General features: G+C 40.7%; 1 protein-coding gene across 3 annotated transcripts in view; it reads left to right on the top strand.

The window, feature by feature from the left end:
* The window catches only part of gpc5c (glypican 5c), a 220,823-nt gene that overhangs the window by 151,677 nt on the left and 52,591 nt on the right, over positions 1-16,555 (top strand). Inside the window, exon 7 of one of the 3 annotated variants that reach the window (XM_060906113.1) lies at positions 7,209-7,478. The exons of 1 other annotated variant lie outside the window; for it this stretch is intronic. In XM_060906113.1, coding sequence (XP_060762096.1) covers positions 7,209-7,293 — 85 coding nt within the window. In that variant the 3' untranslated portion in view covers positions 7,294-7,478. Of the gene's footprint in view, positions 1-6,187; positions 7,180-7,208; positions 7,479-16,555 lie in introns of those variants that run through there. One more of the 3 variants, XM_060906112.1, reaches the window with a different exon arrangement.

Here is a 16,555-nt window from a genome sequence, read left to right as displayed (position 1 = left end):
TGTGTGGACAAACAATGCAACAATTTAAGAATAACGTTCCTCAAAGTAAAATTGCAAAGAATTTGTGGATTACATCATCTATGGTACATAACATCATTAAACGATTCAGAGAATCCAGAGAAATCTCTGTATACAAGAGACAAGGCTGAAAACTGACACTGGATGCCTGTGATCTTCAGGCCCTCAGGTGACACTGCATTAAAAGCAGACACATGTCTGGAGTGGAAATCACTGTATGGGCTCAGTAACACTTCAGAAAACCATCGTCTGTGAAAACAGTTAATTACTGCATCCATAAATGCAAGTTAAAACCAGATATAAACAATATCCAGAAACACCATCACCTTCTCTGGGCCAGAGATCTTTTACGATTGACTGAGGTGATGTGGAAAATTGTCCCAAGGTCTGATGTATCAAAAGTAGAAATTCTTTTTCGAAATCATGGACACCTGGGGGCGTCGTGGCTCAGGTGGATAAGGTGCCATACTGTAAATCTGGGGACCCGGGTTCGATTCCGACCTGAGGTCATTTCCCGATTCCCCCCTCCTGCTCATTTCCTGTCTCTACACTGTCCTATCCAATAAAAAGGTGAAAAAAGCCCAAAAAATATCTAAAAAAGAAATCATGGACACCACATCCTCCAGGCTAAAGAGGAGAGGGACCATCTGGCCTGTTATCAGTGCACAGTTCAAAAGCCAGCATCTGTGAGGGTGCATTAGTGCACAGGACATGGGTAGCTTGCACATGTTAAAACTGCATGGCTCCATAGTAAAAGAGTCTGGGTGCTAAACTGGCCTGCAGTCCAGACCTGTCTCCTATTTAAAACATTTGGTGCATTATGAAGTGTAAAATACAACAAAGGAGACCCTGAATTGTTGAGCAACTGAAATTGTGTATCAGGCAAGAATGGGACAACATTTCTCTTTCAAAACTCCAGCAATTGGTCTCCTCAGTTCCCAAATATTTACAGAGTGTTGTTAAAAGTAGAGGTGATGGAACACAGAGGTAAACATGCCCCTGTCCCAACTTTTTTGAAACGTGTTGCTGACATCAAATTCAAAATGAGCATATATTAAAAAATAATAATTTCTCAGTTTCAGCATTTGATGTGTTGTCTTTCTACTATTTTCATTGAAGCACAGGGCTTCCATGATTTGCAGATTATTGCATTCTGTTTTTATTTACAGTTTACACAGCATTCCAACTTTTTTGGACTTGGGGTTGTATTTATGAAAGATGTACTGACTTTTGTTGCACTGAGATAGTAGTACGTATTCCCAATGTAATATCATAAATAAAAACTTAGTTTTTGATTTTACAAGGAATGTAAAATGACAGATTTACTTTTCAGATTCATGTATTTATTGAGGTGTTAAAGGTGTGAATCTGTACAAGAATGTATCTGGGTTAACATTAGGGTGTGTGTGTGTGTGTGTGTGTGTGTGTGTGTGTGCGTGCGTGCGCACATGTGGTGAGTCTGTTAGAGTTAGTTAATTAATACAAGACCAAACAAAAGCAGACAGAAAAGGGGACTGTAATATAGAATAACAGAGATATTGGACAATAGATTGAAACAAAATAGTGGGATGGTGGGACAAATTTGCGGAGATATAGACAAGACAAAAATCCAGTGAGGAGCATGTGAGAACTCCACATGAAACTTCTTTCTCTATTCTTCCTCTTTCTCTGTCTCTCTGCAACACCAGATGTGTGAATGGTAAGGAAATGGATTGGTGTAAGCAGATAAAAATGTGTGGCATCCTATGTGACAAATACTCAAACAACGCTCACACACAAACATAGAAATGTGTGTGTCACATGGAAGCTGGCAGCCAGAATATGTCAATGCAGCCTACTTTCACCAAGGATTTTACAACCTGACAGAAAACTGTCAGGAATAACACAAACAAATCCATAATCTAACATCAAAAAACAGCTAAATAAAATCATGATCTTTTCGCAAAAACAGTCTGAACCAGAAAGACAGCAAACAATATTTGGGAAAAAGCAACGAAGACATAATCAGCTTGGCTTGATCCTAGTTAAGGTTGTGATGGATTTGGATCTGTAGTCTGTGGGATGCCTTCTGAATGTCACACATATACAGGGTGGTAATCAGGACTAAAATTTTAATAAGATTAAAAAAAATCTATTTTATGTACTTAGTGTAACTTATAGAATTGAGATGTGCATTATATTTACATAAAAAAATTGGTCTTACCAAACAAATAAAATTTCTATATGATGAAAAAAAAATACAACTGACAATAATTAATCAAAAATATTTTGGAAGTAAAATTCCAAGTGCCTACATCTTAAATAAAACAGACAAGCAGCAAGACCTTCCCCCAAAGACTTGGTATTTACAGTAAAACCCCATGTACTGTATAGACACTCCAGTTTCCACAGTCTAAGTATCTCATCAGAGCTAAATATCACTGGCAAATGTGTCCACCTTAGGACACTTGAGAATCGCTGCTCATTGCTGATCAGGTAGTCTTGGAAGGCAATTTTATCTACATAATAGACCCCATTCGAACAGTATATTGTCAGCATGCCACTGTTTCCAAATTTAATTTGGCAGATGTAGATGCGACATGAGAGGTGAAAACAAACAAAAAGACAAGCCTTCCGAAACGGAAGATGTCTGGACCTCAGTGTTGTGTTATCTAGTTACGGCCATGCATCCTTACACACATACTGTATATTTGCACGCTCATTCACACCTATAGGAAATTTATAAAAGGTGGACATTAACGAAGTACATTTACTTGAGTGCTGTACTTAAGTACACTTTTTGAGTATCTGTACTTTACTTGAGTATTATTTTTTTTTGAAACTTATGACTTTAACTTCACTACATTTGAAAGACAAATATTGTACTTTTTACTCCACTATATTTCTATCAAGGTCCTCATTACTCGTTACTATGAAGCAGCTTTAAAAGTGGATGTTTTTTACTTTTCTTTTCTAAAACATGGTTGATTTTTTCGCAGGTGACACTGAGACAGCCTATCAGTAATTACTAGGGTCACGTCACGTCCATAGACTGTATAAAATCAAGAGCAGTGATATCTCAGCAGCATTAGTTGAACATGATCAGTTGATGGCAGAATGGAAGGAGACGGTGCTTCTGGGGAATGCATGCACCCATGGCTATAGCTAGAACCCATGTTTCAGTTTTCTGAAAGGATTAAAGATTCATTTCATTTTAAATGTTTGCTTTGTTTGCCAAAAACAAACCACATCATGGCCTACAAAAACTCGCCATCCAACCTGCAGAAGCATATTGAAGTATGTAAAAGTTTTATTCCAAGAGAAAGCTTGCAAAAAAGTTGTCTGTGCTTTTAGAGCTAGCAATAATGTTGCAATAGCTACAGTATGCAGTCTGGTTAGTCAAATGACTTTCTATGGATTTGGCCACCAAGTTGCCATCGCCTTGTCCACGGCTAACGTTAACACGTAGCTAGTTAACTTGGACACTGTTAGTTAGCATGTAAAAATGGAGTTACACTAACATGAATAACGTTAACTTATCTGAAGTCCTTTCAGAAATATGTTTTAACATAATTTTGCCAAATAAACAGGATGTAGAAATCTTTCTTTTCTAGTAGCATTAACTACCTAATATGATTTCAAGCTTGAAAAGAGTTTGCTAGCATGTCAGGTGGAGTTTCACTGACTAGCTAGCTTAACGTTAAACCACCATGATGGCACAGCATGCATTCATTTTCTGAATTCACATTTCTATCTCTGGTAACGACATTAGGTATTGTAAGCATTGTGGCAATAATACAATGATGTGTTGACAGAAAATGTACTTTTAATACTGAAGTATTTTTAAAAGCAAATACTTCAGTACTTTAACTTGAGTAAAAATTTGACTGAACAACTTTCACTTGTATCAGAGTAACATTTGACCAGTGTACTTTGACTTAAGTAATGAAGTTGGGTTCTTTGTCCACCTCTGAAATTTATAGTTAGCAATCAACCGTTTTAATTCTTACAGTTGGAAGAGAACCCACAGGAAACCTTCAGTGATAAGGGGAGAACATTCAAAACTTCACACAGAGCTCAAGGTTCAAACCAAAATTCAGGATTTTGTACTTCACCCTTTTCAAAATTGAACCGTTTTGAAAGCAGGGATGCAGCCTTAATAAATCTAAATATCAGAGTGGTGCTACTGATGCTGGCCCAGTCCAAGGGCTCTGAAGGCTGCTCGGGATGTTCGGAGGCATGCTCCCCCAGAAAATTTTGAAATTAGAGACTTCAAATGGTGCATTCTGGTGGCATCTAGGGCTGATTTAGGCACAATTCAACGTTATTAAATTTGCTGTTTTTGACCTTGTCAAATATGCAAGGGGCAAAGGTTAAAGGGCAAAATAAGATTTGAAATGAAAACACTTTGTAGCACGCCTCTTCATTTTCCAATTTCAGAATACCAGGAACAGAATCGAGGTCAAATCAAGAAAAATCGCCATCTAGCGACCAGCGTCTAGAACGTGGTTTTATGGTTGTGAATGGCAGTCAGTGCATGCAGCAAAACGCTTTATTTTCACTTCTGGGTTGAGTACCAGGATAGTCTAGACCTATATATTACAATATCTTCCTATTTCTATAGTTATTAATTATTTTCAGAGGGGAATAGGAGATATTTAGGTGTGGAAAGTACTCTGCATTGTTCAATTTATGGTATTGATTTTTTTTTTTTGGTGTGCAAGTGACAGCGCGGCGCTAACATCACACAGCCTGGTGGAGTACTGTGTATCCGTGCTTTGGGGAAAGCCTATCTATCTATCCATCCATCCATCCACCCATCCATCCATCCATCCATCCACGTTCACTGGATATGACCAATTGCATGCTCTGATTGGCTACTCTACTACTAGGCTATCAGCCCATATACCGTGAGTAGAGAAAAACAAAATAGCAGAGCGTGTTGCTGAACCAATCGAGGACAAAATAAAAACTTTACTTGAAAACAACCCCCCCAAAAAAAAAAAATACAAAAAAAGCAACAAAATATGGAATAAAAGTATGTCATGGTAATATTTTTCAAGAATTATTATTATAGTATTTTTCAGAAATTGCGACAGTTTTTTCACCGGTTTGTTTACATTCTAAGCGGAAATTATTTTGTTGGACATTTTGTATAGTTTTTATTTATTGAATTTGTACAAAATAAAAATAAAAATGCTCTGTCTCTCAAAATCCAGTGAATGGAGGAGCTACGCATCTCATTGGCTATCAGCTCATGTATGACTCAATTTTGTGGAATAACATATATATATATATACTGTATATATACATGCATACCGAATGGCAGTAGGTATAGTACCATTTTTATGATTGTCTTTGGTCTGCCCCGACCATGAGTAGAACTAACAATCTCCCAGTTGAGAGGCAGACATGCTAACCACTGGGCCAGCTCATGGGCTCTCATAGCGTAACATTTGATTATTTCACTCTCTCACTCCCATTTGCTTTGTTTACACTCTAACACTCTCCTGATTGTCTGTGATTTCTGCCAGTCACTGAGTAGCCAGACTTCTTTCATGCCTGGAATTGGTGCATGAATATGTTTGATGTCGCTGAGCTGGGGAAACACATATGCATACAAATTTCCTAAAAAGTCCCAGCATCCTTGATACAGCACAGAATGTGACTGCCCATTATAGCAGCTCAGGAGCCTCATACTATAAAGCGGCTTTTCCCCTGACAAAAGCATCATATTTTCATGAACCATAGCTAAATTCAACAAGTCAGATATGATGACCAAAGGTCGTTGTGGATATGAAGGTAGTATATCATAAGCACTAAGATCCCCTGTGTGCAGATCACTGTCATTCTTTGGTATTAAAACACATCATAACTACAGTGCATATGACTGTGAACTGTGCAATTTATATTCTTTGAAATTACATCTCTCTCTCTCTCTCTCTCTCTCTCTCTCTCACTCACACACGCACACACACACACACACACACACACACACACACACATTAGGGTAGTGTTATATTATACATACCACAGCACACATAGATGACTGAATCTGCCACTGAAATTTCACCCCTGGTTCATTTGATTGATGAACTGGCTAATAACACATGAATACTGTGTGAATGATGCTAAGTGTATGGTGTTGAACACTGACATGAGCGTATGTATATAATATTCCCCTGTTCAGTGCATGCATTTGGAGGGCACATTCCCAGGCTGGGCGTAGGGATTCTCTCTCCCACTGTTTCCCACACCCCGCTCACAGGAGGGCCTTTGTTCCTGGTTTAGTCAGTGCTTCAGCTCTGTAGTCCACAATGAGGCTTTCTTCACCCCAGCAGGCCCAACACACCTCTGCACCAGCAAACCAAATCTCATGCCAGCATCGTATGAACACTGCTGAATGGATGTTTGTTGAATTTCATAATTATGCAGTTGTAAGAAAAGATGTGACCACTAACCTCACCCTTCACACTAACTTTATGCATCCTAAACTTGTGCAGATTCTTTTACATTTGCAACTGTGAAGCGACTACAGCTCGACAGCATGGTGACCAAGAGAAAAATTCTGGTATTATTCATTATTTTAAAAAAAATCCATTTCTCACTCACTCTTTCTGTTTTCTATTTATTGATTATAAGTTTCTCTCTTTCAGTTCAGATCAAGATGTCTTTGTAGATAAGACTGTATCAGTTACTGTACATAATAATAATCCATTATCTGTAGCCGCTTATCCTGTACAGGGTCGCAGGCAAGCTGGAGCTTATCCCAGCTGACTATGGGCGAGAGACAGGGTACACCCTGGACAAGTCGCCAGGTCATTGCAGGGCTGACATATAGAGACAAACAACCATTCACACTCACATTCACACTTACGGTCAATTTAGAGCCACCAATTAACCGAACCTGCATGTCTTTGTACTGTGGGGGAAACCGGAGCACCCAGAGGAAACCCACACAGACATGGGGAGAACATGCAAACTCCACACAGAAAGGCCCTCGTCAGCCACTGGGCTCGAACCCGGACCTTCTTGCTGTGAGGCGACAGTGCTAACCACTACACCACCGTGCTGCCTAATAATAATAATAATTGTTATTGTTATTATTATTTATCCAACATGATCACCAGTTTAATTTATACAAACAAGGCATTTAGATTTACTGTTGGTTCTGTGCCATAATGCTTGGCCCCTTTTTCTTTATTTTTTAGCCATTTCTGCCCATTGTCACACACTGTGCGTGTGTTCACTGCTTCAGATGGGTTAAATGCAGAGGATGAATTTCACTGTGATTGAAGTGTGCATGTAACGAATAAAGGTTTCTTCTTCTCATTCATCTTCACCAAATGCTTTATCCTGGTATGGGTGCCAGTGGTTGCACAGCCTATTCCAGGAACACTGGGCATGAAACAGGAAAATACCATGGATGGGATGCCAGTCATTCACAGGGCACCATGTACTAGACACACAAACATTCACACTTCAAATAAATGTGAACTTTTTCAATTTTGTTCTGTGTTAATTCCATCAATCACCTGTCACTGTGTCCAAAACTTATTACACAGTCACATCAGTCACAGCACACAGATGCTACACTCATCTGCAATGTGTGAGGAAAGTCCCTGGCTACAATTGGTTACCACAAATATTCTATTACTATTAGTTCATTGATATGAAATCTAACTCAGAATTTCAGTTATTTGTCTATGAGATTATATTATTGATGAGCAATCGTGCGTGTCTGTACTGGGTACCAGAATGAGGCAGTCAGTGCTTTCTCATGATCTGCATCTTCTCCTGCAAGCTATGAGTTTGACCTGAACAACACACAAATGCCCTCGGTCATCTCAAGTATTATACAGACACACCCATGCAAACACAGCAGGACAAGCCTAACATCAGCAAATACACCCATGCAAATCCTATCCAGAAAGCAGATTGTTTGTGTGGGTAAGTGTGCTTTCTAGAACGACTAGATTCCCTTTGTAACAACAGGATGCTCCACATGAATTATAGCCATCGGCAGAGAAAGAGGAATGTAGTGGTAGGGTGTGAGTGTGTGTACTTTTGGATGAAAAGGTTATATAGTCCATGGCCTGGGAGCAATTGTTAATGCCTCATATCAGAAAGATCAGATAGCTCCACCAACCATAACAGTGAACTTTTTATAAGGGCGTGGAGACACAGCAAGAGTAAAGAAGGATTGAGACAGAAAGGCAGAGAGAAAGAGAAGAAAAAACAACAGGTGAAAAATCTTAGTAATGCAAGACTTTAATAAACTATGTGAGAAAACAGAGAACAGAGTAAGTCAGAGCCAAGTATAGAAAGGTCAATAAAGGGCAGAGAACATCACATTTATAAATTTAATATTAAAACAAATTGTCTTTTTTTTCAGACAGTGGTCCTGAAGTCAATATAGTGCTGCAGGGGTGGAGCCAGGAAAATGGGAAGGGGGGGGGGGGGGGGCATCAACCCAGTAAGGTCAGGGGTCCAGGGGCTGTCAGAGGCCCCCAGAAGCTCTGCAGTTTTTAAATTCCCAGAGATGCATTTTGAGCTGTCAGAGACATGTTATAAATTAAATTTCTTAAATAAAATTACCATATCAAAAATATGTTTGAAAAGTAGGAACTTTCAAAACCATTTTATTAGTCACTGAAAATGATATTGTCAGAGTTGCAGGTATATGTGTAGAACAGAATTACAACTGATATATGATAATATTTATGAAAGTTGCATTGTCATATAATGCATTACCACATGACACACTATAGTACACTGACCACAAAACACCTAATATCAATAAATTATTACTATTTTAGCAACTGCAACCTGAGCTCCTGCTCAGGACATTCAGTTTACATATAAGACAGTGAATATATCCAGGTAAACTGGGGGGGGGATGTCAGTGGCCACTTAAGACAGAACTTAATACCGAGATAACTATAAACAAAGACTGCAAGAGTTGCATGTCTATAATACAAAGTCAGTAACTGCAATCTGAGCTCCCAAAATGGCACATGTACCATGTACATACACAGGGTATAGTGAGTACAGGGATACCCTATTAATGAATATGAGCAGTAGCTAGACAGCCGACACGTGTGTGTACACAGTAAGCCTACTGCAGCATCTTATCATTTTGGCTTGTGAATATGCGTGTTAATGATACCATAAACATAAAAGGATGGGGCACACACTTTACATGTAGTCTACAGTGCAGTCTGGGAATACAGTAGGTTATTATGTCAATGCACAAAGTTCCGGCACCCTGTTAAAATCCAACAGGACTCACCCAGCTTGCTTTTCACTGCATTTGTGTCACGAGTGAAAAAAACTAAGCTCGGACCTACTTTTAAATTTATACCATAATCTTTTCAACTCAATCTCATATAACAATTTATTTTGTTTATTTTTTAAGCCATAATTTTAAAAAATGGCGGGCATATCTCAGTATCTGGAAAACAGTCAAGTGTCAGGTACCGTACGCGAGGGAGGCGGATGTAAGTGCAGAAGTTTCAGTTTAATGATGAGTGCAGTGATATACAAAGTGCAAAACTATACAGAGATACATACATAGGCAAAAAATCTGAAAATAGCAGGCTAGATCAGAAACGTTAAAACAGGCAAAAAGGTCAGGCGAGGCGCAAACAGGATATCAGAGGCAAATCTAGAACAGGAACGAGAAACAGGCAGAAGAATCGAGAAACATGAAATCAAGAACATGGGTAGAAAGGCTTGGTAATGCGTACTTGCGTATCGTAATACTTTGCCATGCAAATGCATCAGCACAATCCTTAAATAGGCAAACACATAGTTCCTTAATTGAGCTCAGGTGGGCCTTGTTCACGGCGCATGTTCTGGAATCCACTTGGTGCGTGTGGAGCCCGAGTCACACCTTCACAATTCCAAGTAGCCATGTACTAAAACTATTGTTTTTTTTGGATGGGGGATATGCAATGAGTGCGCCCACGCTCAAATCCACATCAGCTCTGTGTATTAACTTCTAATCAAATGCATGTAAGTCAACTGTATATACAGCATTTATTAGTGTTGTAGTACTTGAAAATGGTCTTGGTCTCGAGACCGGTCTCAAGACCACTTTTTGAAGGTTTCAGTCTTGTCTCGGAATTGACCACATTTTTACTCAGTCTTATCTCATTCTCAGACATAGAAGACTTGGGATTTTATTTCAAGACCAGTCAAGACCACAACTGCAGGGATTTCACTAAATTGCCTATGCATTGTCTGATTTATTTGTTAACCTTGTTACTGGTGATTGGATGTAAGATTTCCTGCTTCAAAGGAGACTAATAACATGACTCATTGCTAATTTGAAATTTTTCTTCCTGATAATGGCTGTCACCCCTCCCCCACCCTCCTTCACACACACCATCCTTGGTCCTGGTCTGGACTTGGTCTCGCCCTGCCTTGGTCTTGTTCTTGACTTGATTTCAACCCTTCCAAGTTTTGGTCTTGTCTTGGTCTCAATACACTTTGGTCTTGGTCATGACTTGGTCTTGGTGTAGGTGGTCTTGACTACAACACTTGCATGTATTAAATAACATGGTAATTTTTGTGGACACTTTGCTAGTGTGCTTTCACTTGGTCACATAAAAGCTATCTTGCCTGTTAATCAGAATATTATATTGATCTGATTAGTGAGGCCCAGTAATAGTATTAGATGGGAGGGCTAAAACCTAATCTTCAAAACCAATCTATCAGTAAAACTATTATGAGATGAACAATGCATTATATTGAAAGGTCTCAATCAGTGCCGTAATAAGAATGCCAAACTAAGTGGTAGAAATGAGCTTTCTCCACAGGGTGGCTGGGCTGTCCCTTAGAGACAGGGTGGGAAGCTTGGTCATTTGGGAGAGACTCAGAGTAGAACCGCTGCTCCTCCACATCAAAAGGAGTCAGTTGGGGTGGTTCGGGCACCTTGTTAGGATGCCCCCTGGATGCCTCCCAAGGGAGGTTCTCTGGGCATGCCCCACCGGGAGGAGACCCCAGGGCAGACCCAGGAGACGCTGGAGAGATTACATCTCTCGGCTGGCCTGGGAACGCCTCAGTATTCCCCCGGAAGAACTGGTGGAGGTGGCCTGGGAGAGGGAAGTCTGAGCTGCTCTGCTTAGGCTGCTACCCCGTGACCCAGATCCGGATAAGTGGTAGAAAATGGATGGATGGATGGATGGATGGACCAAACTAGACTGTCCTGCTTAAAAAAAAACAGCAATAATTTGATCCTTCTGAAACACAGTAGGGCAGCATGGTGGTGTAGTGGTTAGCGCTGTCGCCTCACAGCAAGAAGGTCCAGGTTCGAGCCCCGTGGCTGACGAGGGCCTTTCTGTGTGGAGTTTGCATGTTCTCCAGGTGCTCAGGTTTCCCCCAAAGACATGCAGGTTAGGTTAACTGGTGACCCTAAATTGACCGTAGGTGTGAATGTGAGTGTGAATGGTTGTCTGTGTCTATGTGTCAGCCCTGTGATGACCTGGCGACTTGTCCAGGGTGTACCCCGCCTTTTGCACGTAGTCAGCTGGGATAGACTCCAGCTTGCTTGCGACCCTGTAGAACAGGATAAAGCAGCTAGAGATAATGAGATGAGATGAAACACAGTAGCATCTTTTGTATGAGCATGGGATAGTCTTCTGACATGTTTGCTTAAGAGATGAGAAGCTACTTGCTGCATCAGTTAGGGTTAAAAGAATTGTTGCCAGCCAAATCACATTAATCACTGCAGTAATTATCCAATCAAAGGCCCTTATGTATTTCCTTATTTAAATCCAAATGGAGACTTTTTTTTGGCCAGGCAGTGCATTATACACACTTATTTAACAGCAGATGTTCCTGTAGTTATCATTTAAAAAAAAAAAAGATATATATATATATATATGCTTTTTTTAATGATTGAAATTATAATGCTTTACTGGATTCATGCTATATTTCCTCCAAACACCAAACATGGAAAATATCCATCCATTCATTATCTATACCACTTATCCATCAGAGTCATGGGGGAACTCGGAGCCAATCCCAGCTGACTTCGGATGATAGGCAGGGAATGCCCTGGGACAGGTCATCAATGTATTGAAAGAAAGAAAGAAAGAAAGAAAGAAAGAAATAAATAAAGAAAGAAAGAACAACTTTATTCATCACACACTTGTGAAATTTCCCCTCTGCATTTAACCCATCTGAAGCAGTGAACACACACATGCACACACGTGAGGAATGAGCATACACACGTACCCAGAGCAGTGGGCAGCCATGCTAACAGCGCCCGGAGAGCAGTTGGGAGTTAGGTGCCTCGCTCAAGGCTGTCCCATATTAACCTAACCTAACCTAACCGAACCTAACCTAACCTAACCGCATGTGTTAGTTAGTTAGTTAGTTAGTTAGTTAGTTAGTTAGTTAGTTAAAACTTTATTTATCGAGGGTGGCATAAAATATCACATGATAATATACATATGGCCCTCAAACAAAATGAATGAAAAACAGAAAAAGAAAACTATACGTAACTACATTTAAAATAAGTAAAAACTACGCAAATTACAAAAATTGGTTGATACGGATGCTCTTTAGCATTCCTCTAAAAGTGCTAAGTGATGAACATTCCTTAAGAGTAGCTGGGAGACTGTTCCAGAGTTTTGCTGCGCTGAAAATTACTGATTTTTGCCCAAAGGTTTTTTTAACTTTAGGTAAAATTAAATTTTTGCTTGAGCTATTCCTTGTATTTCTACTGTGGACAGTTCTAAATTGAACAAATTTATCACTGATGTATGTTGGTAATAAACCATTGATAGCTTTGAAAACAATCTTCACTTTTGATCTAGCTACTCGTTCATCAAATGGAGTGAAGTTTAGATCCTCAAAGAGAGCCTTCGAAGGAGCGTCCCATGGTGCATCTGATATTATTCTGGCTGCTCTTTTTTGCAGACGAAGCATAGTACCAGTATGTGACGTGAAGCTGTCTCCCCATAAGCAAGACCCATAGTCCATTACTGGCTGAACTATACTATTATAATATGCTAGTCTTGCTTTCCGCGTTAGGTATTTCTTGGCGCGCATGAGAAGCCCAAGTCGCTTGTTGATTTTCTTGGAAGTTTTTTCTACATGTGTCTTCCAAGACAGACAGTTGTCTAGATGAATTCCAAGTAACTTGTAACTGCTAACTGTTTCTATTTTCTTTCCATCGAAAGACATTTCAAAAATCTCATCAGATTTCTCCAAAGACTGATGCTTGGGTCTACTACATATTAACATAGCTTTGGTTTTATCAGTGTTAAGCGCCATTTTGTTTTGGATCGCCCATTCATTGATCTTCTGAAGGTCGTCCTCTAAAGCAGTTGCAACTTCACTTGTGCTGTGACCTTTAGCCATCTGGGTGGTGTCATCAGCATATATGTAGATGTTACTGTTAGTAACATGCAACGGTAGGTCGTTAATGAAGATGATGAAAAGAAGTGGCCCCAAGATGGATCCTTGTGGAACTCCTGATGTTATAGGAAGGGAACTCGATACCTCTCCGCTTACTGAGACTTTCTGAAGGCGTCCATGGAGGTAAGATCTAAACCACTGGAGCAAGGCGTCAGAGAGATGGTAAAGTTTTAACTTCTCAAGTAGCACATTATGATCTACCATGTCAAAGGCTTTTTGGTAGTCTATTAAACAGAGTCTGTTAAGAAGACCATTATCCATGTTGTGGAGTAAGTTGTCTACAATCTCAATCAACACTGTCTCACATGAGTGGGATGGTCTGAATCCTGATTGGTGTTTAAACAATAGATCGTGCTTAGACAGGTGATCGTAGAGGGCGAGATGGACATGGTGCTCCAGCAGCTTAGACATCACCGGTAGAATGCTGATGGGCCTGTAGTTACCAGTATTGAGATGGTCTCCGCTCTTAAACACAGGGATCACTTTGGCGATCTTCCAACTGGAGGGGAAAGAGTTCTTTGATATGCACAGGTTTAGGATCTTAGTTAGAGGATTAAGTATTGCTTGAGCTGCAATACGAAGAAGTCGGGCGCTGACATCATCAAGTCCAGTCGCTTTAGTTGGTTCAAGATTGCGTAGATACAAATATACAAATGTATTGGAAATCTCCAGGATGTCAAACTTGGAAGAGCCTGGCTGAATCTTCATTCTTATGAACTCCTCCAGTGATCTCGTACTAAACTCAGTGATATTGCCTGATCTAAATTTTGAAGCAACAGACACAAAGAATTCGTTGAAGGCATTTCCAATCTCTACTGGATCACGTGAAACACGGTCCCCTATATTGATGGTAGATACTGTTGATCTTGCGGTTGTTCCTAGAGCAGTCTTCAGATGTTTCCAAAATTCTTTCGGACTTTTGCTATTCTCAAGTGAATCCTGGAAGAAAGTGCTCTTAGCATTCCTGATGGCTCTGAAGGTCTTGTTACGTTGTTCTCTGTAAGCTTGCCATGTTTCAGGTGTGCCCTGATTGCGGGCTGACTTTAGAAGTAAATCCCTTTGTACGATGTCGCCATATATTTCCTGGGTCATCCACTGGGGCTGCTTTTGACGCTTAGACATCACCGGTAGAATGCTGATGGGCCTGTAGTTACCAGTATTGAGATGGTCTCCGCTCTTAAACACAGGGATCACTTTGGCGATCTTCCAACTGGAGGGGAAAGAGTTCTTTGATATGCACAGGTTTAGGATCTTAGTTAGAGCATTAAGTATTGCTTGAGCTGCAATACGAATTTACTCGCTTTTCTACCCAAGGTAGGTGAGCATTAACGACGTCAAGGAAGGTCTGAGTAAAAAACTGAACAGCGTCATCCGGATCATCGTACATGTCCAGTACATTCCACAGAGACCTTCGAAGATCATCTCGGAACTTATTCTCATCAAAGCCCTTCCATTTATGGTATCTAATGGTAACAGGCTTGCGATGTTGTTTCTGATATTTCCTAACAGCACATACTGGTAGGTGGTCTGAAATTCCAATGTAGAGCACCTTAGTTTTAAGGATGTGCTGGGGTCTGTTTGTATAGACATGATCTAAGCATGATTTACTGGCCGGACGGGTGACCTGATGAATAAGCTGCTGCAGACCAAGATCAGCCATGAATTTAAGGAGTTGATGATCACATTGCGACTTGTCCAGTGTATTGATGTTTATATCACCAAGAAGGAGGATTTCTTTGCCCGTTATGTAAAGCTGTTCAATAACACTCTCGAGTTTCTGATCCATAGCAACAGTTGACTCAGGACGATAGACACCAGCGAGGAGAAGGGGGCAGTTGGACTTACGGGGAGTGATCTTAACACACAGAAGTTCAACGTCCTTGGTCTCCAGGGATTTTGCACGGCTGTAGGTGAGGCTATTGGATATATACATGAGAACACCGCCACCATCCTTATCAGTCCTATCCTTGCGCTCGATCTTGAATCCAGGGATGTTGATCTCTGAGTCAGATACATTGTCATTGAGCCAGCTTTCTGTGACGATTAACACATCCAAATTGTCAGGTTCAGTTGTCAAACACGTGCGAATTTCTTCAAACTTTGTATTATTGAAACTCCTAACATTCCAATGACACACCCTCAGACCCTTAGTAGAAATGTTAGGCATGCTGACTGGCCCGGGGTTGAGCTGCATATCATTTAATAGCTGTACTTGGAGAACCTTAGATATTTCTTGATACAGCTGTTCATCTGACTGCTCTGCTTCGGAGTAGTCCACGATGTGTGTCGGCACTCTCTCAGGGGTGACATCAGCAAGAATAGTGATCTCCTCAGCACGCAACGGGACCTCATCAGGGAATTCTTCACTGACCAGCGACATGATCAGTGACGTCTTCCCGACTTTAGATTAGTGGATTAAACAATGCGCCAGTCGACTTCACACTAAAACGAAGGTGTAACGTAACTAAAATTGAGGGCAGGAAGCGTGAGAAGCAGCGGGCTAAGCTGTGAGATTGTGTTTGTGCTTGTCCAATCGATTTCCGCTTAGAATGTAAACAAACCAGCGAAATCCAGGTGAGGAACGGGAAGAAGCTGATGTAGAAGAGCTCATTTCCCAGCTCAGTGCCCAACGTGAACGCGTAGTAGTGTCTTTAAACTGTGGGGGAAATCGGAGCATCCGGAGGAAACCCACGCAGACATGGGGAGAACATGCAAACTCCATACAGAAAGGTCCTCGCTGGCTGCTGGGTTCGAACCCAGAACCTTCTTGCTGTGAGGCGACCGTGCTAACCACTTAGGCGGCATGGTGGCTCTAATAGGGCTAACACAGAGACAAAAAACATTCACACTCGCATTCACACTTATGGGCAGTTTAGAGTAGCCAGTTGACCTAATCTGTATGTCTATGGACTGTGGGAAGAAACCAGAGCACCTGGAGGAAACCTACACACACACACACACAGGAAGAACATGCAAACTCCACAAAGAAAGGCCCAATCAGCCACAAAGTTCAAATCCAGAACCTGCTTGCTGTGAGGTGACAGGCTGAACCACTGCACCACCATGTCACCTATACATGGAAACCATAAAAGGTATATCCCTTTTGTTCATACAAAAAAAGAACACA

Source organism: Neoarius graeffei, chromosome 23, assembly GCF_027579695.1.
Source record: "Neoarius graeffei isolate fNeoGra1 chromosome 23, fNeoGra1.pri, whole genome shotgun sequence".
NCBI classification, from domain to species: Eukaryota; Metazoa; Chordata; class Actinopteri; order Siluriformes; family Ariidae; genus Neoarius; species Neoarius graeffei.
This window is presented reverse-complemented; position numbering and strand designations above follow the sequence as displayed.